This window comes from Anastrepha ludens, chromosome 2 (genome assembly GCF_028408465.1).
Source record: "Anastrepha ludens isolate Willacy chromosome 2, idAnaLude1.1, whole genome shotgun sequence".
Classification (NCBI taxonomy): Eukaryota; Metazoa; Arthropoda; class Insecta; order Diptera; family Tephritidae; genus Anastrepha; species Anastrepha ludens.
In genome coordinates this window covers 153,329,625-153,337,461 of record NC_071498.1, presented here as the reverse complement: position 1 = coordinate 153,337,461, position 7,837 = coordinate 153,329,625, and the positions used below count along the sequence as shown (strand labels likewise).

The 7,837-nt window shown below is 37.5% G+C and overlaps 1 protein-coding gene across 1 annotated transcript in view; it reads right to left on the bottom strand.

Annotated features, from left to right (window-relative positions):
• Positions 1 to 274: 274 nt before the first annotated feature.
• LOC128855631 (cGMP-specific 3',5'-cyclic phosphodiesterase) overlaps positions 275 to 7,837 on the bottom strand; it is a 135,503-nt gene continuing 127,940 nt past the window's right edge. Inside the window, exons 12-15 of the mRNA XM_054090689.1 lie at positions 4,522 to 4,675; positions 4,294 to 4,453; positions 4,007 to 4,227; positions 275 to 3,921 (exon numbers count right to left, since the gene is read on the bottom strand). Coding sequence (XP_053946664.1) covers positions 3,524 to 3,921; positions 4,007 to 4,227; positions 4,294 to 4,453; positions 4,522 to 4,675 — 933 coding nt within the window. The 3' untranslated portion in view covers positions 275 to 3,523. The remainder of the gene's footprint in view (positions 3,922 to 4,006; positions 4,228 to 4,293; positions 4,454 to 4,521; positions 4,676 to 7,837) is intronic.

The window sequence follows — 7,837 nt, the reverse complement described above, 5'->3', positions numbered from 1 at the left end:
TTCAATGCTTTCTTGTGTGCTATATACATTTCAGTTCATATTATTTCGAAATTATTCGCTACAGGGTGTGCTAGAGACGTTTGCATTTTTGCACTGGTTTATCTTCTAGAAGAAGAAGGCCAGACGAAGTATTTCGTTGTGTAACTAAGTATTCTTCAATAGAAATTTGTTCAAATACCAGTGTCAAACTAATTTTTAAAGCGAAAATCCTCTATTATAGTCTCCACACGCTATTTACTTGTATATAAAAGAGATAATTGCGGAACATAATATAACATGCATATACAAATTAATGAGAGAGAGCGAATAGGCAAGAGTGGGAAGGAGCAGCTGCTCCTTGGCCCCGCCCATTTGACGGATTTCGGTAACGCTCCGAACTTACCGTTTCACTCGCCTATTTTCAATCTGCCTTGGGGCCCCCGACGCGCCTCAAGAAGTTTCACTTCAAAAAGTATGTCAAAACTTCGACACGAAATCTTTTGTGCAATCGACCCTCTCGATCTTCTGAGAGAGACAACCACTGGGGATACTGATGAGCTGTATAAATTGCTGAAAGGGACTGATTTGTTAAGACGAATGTAATAGGAATCACTAATCCATTATCAATTAACTTTTAATTTTTTTATAGATATGTAGTTGAAGGCTTTTGTTGCTAGCGCTGTCAAGCCATTATTTGTTAAGTAATTTATTATTGTACAAATGTTAAAAAAAAAAAAAAAATTATACAATGTGTAATTAGCTTCTCTAAAGATATCCGAATGTCCATACGACTTGATATAATAAATGCCGAAAAATAGAAATTGCAAAGGGCAAAGTCATAAATGTTGAACCGGTTGCAGATGACAACACGACAGCGAATATTAAGGAAATGGAAAAAGGTGAAGTTTATAAGTACCTTGGTGTATTACAAAACAACAATGTTGAAACAGTGCAAATGAGGAAAAAGCTTATAGCCGAGTACAAAAGACACCTCCACGTACTTTGCAAGACAAACCTGAATGGAAATAACCAGATCAGAGCTATGAACGCATTTGTAATACCTGCAATTTCATTTAGTTTTGGCATAGTAAAATGGTCAACAACTGAACTGAACAACTTGGAACGCAAGATGTGGGCAATAATGGCGAAGCATAAATGTCATCATCCTAAAAGCAGTCATCATCCTAAGTGTTGAGATTTGCACTGCCTAGGAAAGAAGGAGGTAGAGGTGCAATTGACGTTGGAGCACTGCATGACAAGCTGATCCCGCTAATGACAAATTTACACCTCTCAAAATGCTGCACGAGTTTAGCAGCACGAACACTACAACTAAAATAGACAAAGTTGAACAATGGTCACGAATGCCCATACATGGCGTATGTTACAACGAATTCAAAAGCCCGCATATCGACATGAAACTGTCGCACTTATGATTAAACAATAAAGGAATTTTCGCGGAAGCAGAAAGTGTTATATTTGCTATGCAAGATGGAGTAGTACCCATGTGAAATAATGTAAGGTACATCATCAGAGAGCCCAATGCTCCGGAAGACATATGTCGTAGATGTGGTGGCCCTGGCGAAACTCTAAGCCATGTTCTAGCTGGGTGTACGCTATTAACAAACTCTTTCTACCTTAAACGGCACAACGATGTTGCAAAAATTATACACCTGCGACTTGTTCAAATGTACGATTTTCACCGTGAGAAGACACCCTATTACAGATATATGTTCCAGAACCAGTGCATGAAGAGCTTCTCTATTCTGACAGAACAATCCTTACGAATATCACAAGAACTCATAATAGACCTGACATATTTGTGGTAAATACGTACACAGAGAAAATCAGCAAATACTCCGATTTGGGGATTGACATCAAGCGACAGTGGAAACTCAGAAAGGTCTGCCAACTGATCATATCGGCCCACGGATTCGTTCACGTAAATCTGTCGGAAAACCACAATAAGCTCAAATTAGAGAAGCACCTGATCTATGATCTTCAAAAAGCGGATCTGCTGAATTCTCGCCGCATCACAGAAATTTCCTTCAGTAAATTAGTAATACATATTTATTGTTATAACATTTACACCTGTACCTATTAGTTCAGTTTTAAATTAGAATACGATAAAACAGTGTAAACATTTGACTCACAGCAAAGCTGCCGCCGTGTTATATAAGTGCCTCCCAAATAATGGGATGTTGGAACAAGCAAAAAAAGTGCGTGTAGCGTAGTACACATAACAGAAATGAAACTTTCAAGGCAGACAAAGAAAGAGGGAGGGAGCCGAGAGAGAATGAGAGAGAGAAAGAAAGAATATATATTATATCTGAATAAATTTACAACATTTGCAGAGAATACAAATAGACCAAATTCACAAAAAACGGAGAAGGGTCGACCGTAGGTAAACGCCGGACGGAAACCGTGGCAAAAATTGGGACCAAAACACGCCCCAAACAGTAGGCATTAGGGAAATACAACGCCAAAAAGTAGGCAACAAAAATATAGTCCCTACAAGTTTGCACCAACAAGCAAGCTCCACAATTAGGCAGTGTTATTTCTCACTAGAAATTAGCAACCACAAGGAAAAACTCAGAAAAAATAGCCTAAAGTGTATCTAAGATATATATAAGGTAAAGCTCTCTTTCTCTCTTTTTCCTCTAAATTATCTCTTTTTTCTCTCTCGCGGAACGAAAATACCCAAAACGTTGCATGGCCTTGAAATTTTACTCTCCATTCTCGCTCGTCCATCGACGCCTAAGAAGTTAATGGATTCTAATAGAATCAGAGTATAATTTTTTTTTGTGTGGTAAAATTTCCTACCCGAGTTTTGCTAAACAAACTGAACAGGATTGTAGTTTCTCATTCCTAAATTCTTTATGCTTACACTGAAAAACTGGCTCTGAAACGTTTGGAGTGCAGCAACGCGCCTTCCATTTCGAAAAAAAATTAAAAAATGTTGAAGCTATTTAGTTTTACTTATTTCTGTTTCGCCAAAAAGAAATTTATGCATCTTAAAGTCTCTAAGATAATATTTAACATATAAATATTAAATTTTTATTCTTGTTTTGATGAAATCCCTTTTTAATAGCTTTTTTTTTTGTAAGTATTTCGCTATTAAATTGCTGCACTAAAATATTGCTGATATTTTCACCTCAAATATTTTTGAAAAACCAGAAAACTTCTCAAATTGTTTTTGTTTTTTGTTCTTGTGCACTCGCGAATAAACCATTTTTTGTTTTTTAACTCTTTTGATTTTCTTCTAAAATTGTTTCTTGCTTTTTTCACTAAAAATTTTGATTTTTGGTTACTTGTTTGGTTTTTTAGCTCTGCTTCTTCTTAATTTCCTATTTTGCGTGTAGCATATTTTGCACGCTGGATTTCATTCCTACTCACAAATTACTTAATTTCCTGCGTTCATTAAAAAATATTACTTTTTCTAAACCTCTGCTTGCGCTCTGAACTCCAATTAGACGTCGGTCGACCCCCCACCACTGCTGTTCTTATCTGCGGTGGAGGTCACCAAATTCTAATTGGAGGGCTTACGTCACAATAGCGAACATAGTTTGGAACGTTTCTTCGATTTGTCAGCCGTGCTGAGTGTGCCCGCCGACGATGTGGATGACGAAGCAGAAATGTGACCGGGACCCGCCACCGTGGGCTGTGAAGGACTTGTCGGACTTTTATCATCTAAATCTTCGCTCAGATGGGAATCCAGCAGTTTAAATGATGACTTCTGTTTCACGCCATCCATGCTGTTGTATAGAGTTTTGGTCAACTTCGAACGTACCGCCTTACCCAGAGCGCCTGTCTTTTTGATACTTAGCCGCGTACTACCACGATGATGTTCCGGCGTGGAGGCATCATCGCCGTGCTGCTGTTGCGGATGGCAATTGAGTGTGGTCACAGTGAATTCAATATCCTTGATCTCTTCGTCGGCACAGCCTGGTGGATAAAAAATGTGTGAGTGTTTGTAATACTGCATAAGGTGAGATTGTGTTGGAAAATTCCAAATTCCAAATATCCTTACCGGCAAACTCCTCCACTGGCTTATCGATTGTGTCGTGATCAATCCAAGTGAGACCCATTTCGACTTTCTCAGCCAAATCTTGCCAATTGCGTCGATTCTCCAGCGTGCCTTCGTACAGTGGCGTTATCCAGGGGAAAGTATCGCAAAGCACACGATAGAGTGGTAAGCAGATGACATCTATGAAGCCCACTTGCATTTTGGGCAACTCGTCTTTGCGCTCACTACAGCAGATGACCATCAAGGCGAGTAAGCAATGGAAGATTCTTTTTCATTTTGTATGTACTCACCGATCCATCATTGCAATTGGTTGCGTGTTTAGCTGCAGTTTCTCGAGATCACCCTGATCAAAAAATTCATCCGCCACCAGTTTGGCCAAGCGATGCTGGACCTCCCATGGCTTTGCTATGGCACTCACATCACACGCAGTCATCATCATGCCGCATAGTACTAAAAATGCAAATTAGAGAGACTGAGGCTTATCGAAGATGGGTAAGAGAGTTTTTGACGAAACTTACATTCCTTCTTCTCCTCACTTTGCCAATCGAATTCGCCATTTTCGACAAGTTCTAGGAAAGCATTACGCTTCTTGAAATACATCGCCAGATCGGTTGAAAGTATAGCATTTTCCACGGTTTTCATGACGGAACGATAGTCTTCGGGCGAAAGTGCCTGGAGAAAGTTCAATTATTATTTTTATTTTTCGCATTTATAATTTTTATCAGGGCTATTTTTCTTTCAAACATTAAAGTTCAGCTTTACTAACCGAGCTGGGATCAATGTAAGTACAAGGTGAAGTGCAAAATAAACAAGACTGGCGTCATAAAATTGTTTTTGTTGGCGCCATCTTTTTAATGGGTTAGTGCGTTGGAAGTTACATCCCTAGCTGACTTCCAGTGAAAGTTTGGTGAAATTTTTTTCAGTGAAGGCGAAGTTATCGCCCTTAATACCGCGAGGGAGGAAGCTGGCGCATATTGCATAATAATGCACCATCTCATCGATCCACTGTTGTGACTGATTTTTTTACTAGAAATCGGATTTTAACCATCAATCACTCACCGTATTCGCCTGATATAGTTCCCTGTGACTTTTACATACTCGGAAAATTGCATTTGTCCATGAGAGGAAAATGTTTTGCGTCCGTAGAGACCATCCAAAAGGCTTGTACCGATATCCTGAAAGACATTCCGGATTCCGGTCAATGACCTGAAACACTCTTTCGAAAAGCTTTTAGATCGCGCAAAACAGATGGAGGCCAGAGGGGACTATTTTTAATAAATTAACTCGAGGTTATCAGAAGAAAGCTCCTGTCGTTTCTATTTTAGCTCTCCTTCTTCTTCTTCTTCTTCTTCTTCTTCTTACCTTCACAATCCGTGGTGGACCATAGTTTCATCAACAATTTTTCTCCACTTTATTCTATCCATGACTACATCTCTCCAGTTGTGTACGTTCATTTGCTTAAGATCTGATTCGATGTCATCTAACCATCGCTTTCGTGGGCGTCCTCTTTTTCTTCCTCCAATGGGTGTTAAAATAAAAGCTTTCCTAGCATTTCGCTCTTTCGGCACGCGCAGTACGTGCCCAATCCATCTAATTCGTTGGGCTTTGATAAAACGTATTACATTTTGTCTTTGAATGATTTATTTGATTTCATTGTTGTAGCGAATGCGGTAGCTGCCATCTATTGTTGCAGCCGGACCATATAGTTTCCTTATGATACGTCTTTCGAAGCACATCAGCTGATGAATATCATTTGTTTTCAGCGTCCATATTTCTGCGCCATATGTAAGGACGGATCGTATCAGTGCTTTGTACATTCTTATTTTCTGTGCTCTGGACAAATCTTTTGATTTAAATAGATTTATGTTAACATAATAGGCGTCATTTGCAGCTTGGGTTCTGTAGTTAATAGCTACCGCCGAATCTTTATCTGCTAATAGTTTAAAGCCCAAGTATTTAAATTCAGTGATATATTCGAAAACAAAGTTGTTTATACTTAGGCCATCGCGTGTCGTGTTGTTGGCTGACCGAATCATGTATTTGGTTTTCTCGGTATTTACATGTAGTCCCAGAGCTTTTGTATTTTTATCAATAAATTTAAAGACGCGTGTAAGAGTGTTTCTGTCTTTAGCCATAATAAGAATATCATCAGCGTAGGCACATATCTGAAAATCATTATTAAATAATGTTCCATTCGTGTTTATTTCTTCAACAGTCGTGTGTAGCATTAAATTGAATACTAAACATGACAATGCGTCTCCTTGTTTTACTCCGGATATGATTTCGAATGGGTCTGATAGGCTTCCTTGCACCACTACTTTGCTTGTTGTGTTCGACAATGTATAGAGAATCAAATTAATTAACTTCGAAGGTATTCCAATTTTCTGAAAGCAGTATTTTATTTGTTTTCTATTTATACTGTCAAATGCCTCTTTAAAGTCAACAAAGAGGCAAAATCTATCAATTTTATATTCGTAAAATTTTTCGAATATCTGGTGGACAGTAAAACCTTAATCAATCGTTGAGCGGTTGTTTCTAAAACCACATTGGTAATCGTCTAGGATGTCTTCAGCATAAATATTCAGTCTTTCAAATAGAATGTTAGTAAATACTTTATAACCTGTATTAAGTAAAGATATGTCTCTGTAATTTTGGCATTCACTTTTATGTCCTTTTTTGTGTATAGGTACTATTATGCTTGATGCCCATCCAGTGGGTATTTCATTTGAATACCATATTTGGTTTACTAAGGCGAATATTTGTTCATGTAGTTCATGTACACCATATTTCAGAAGTTCTGCGGGTATTCCATCTTCACCACAGCTTTTATGGTTTTTAAGTTTTTTTATAGCCAATAGTACTTCGTCAAAGCTAGGTTCTTCAACATAGATTTCGGCCGTATGTACTACTTGTTCCTCCTTACTTGTATTATCGTAGTTTTCTTTGTTAAGTAGTTCGTTGAAATATTCTTTCCATCTATCTATTACTTGTTGTTTTAAGCTGATTATGGCACCATCTTTTGCTTTGCATATATTTGTTCGAGGTTGAAATGTTTCAGTCTGTTTTTAGATGTTCTGATACATAGCTTTGACATTTTTGTTTCTAAAATCGAAATCAATTTGTTCAATTTGCCGCTTCATGTATGTTTTTTTCTTTTTCCGCATTATTTTCTTAGCTTCTCGCCTTTTATTTTCATAATATAATCTATTTGTACGTGTGTTTCTTTCCATATATTTTATTCTAGCTGCCTTTTTCGTATAGTTAGCTGCTCAGCATTCCTCATCATACCATTCGTTCATTACTGAGCTCTTCTCTCCAGTAGTATTCTTTGCGGTTTTTATGATTGCAGCTTTCAGTTTATTCCATTGATCTTCAATATCTAATTCAGTTGAGTCATTATTTGTGCTATTTTCATTAAATAAAATGTTTTCAATGGTAACTTTGTTCTTTGCTTTCATATCTTCATTATTTATAAGTTCATCTGTATTCCATTTTAATTTTTTATAGCCTTTGTTGTCATTTACTATTGAAATTCGTAGTCGTAACTTAGCTACCACGAGATAGTGATTTGTGTCGCAGCTAGCGCCTCTACATGATCTCACATCTATGACCGATGTAGCATGTCTTTTGTCAGCAAGTATATGATCGATCTGATTAGCCATATTTTAGCTCAGTCTTGTTTATTTTCGACTTCACCTTGTACACATTTTACCTACATACTAAATTTCAAAATCATTTCCTATTTTACTACATACACACATACATACATACACACATATGAACTCAAATTTATCATTTTTTGTGTAAAATTCATTTTTGGCCTTAACCTTTTTC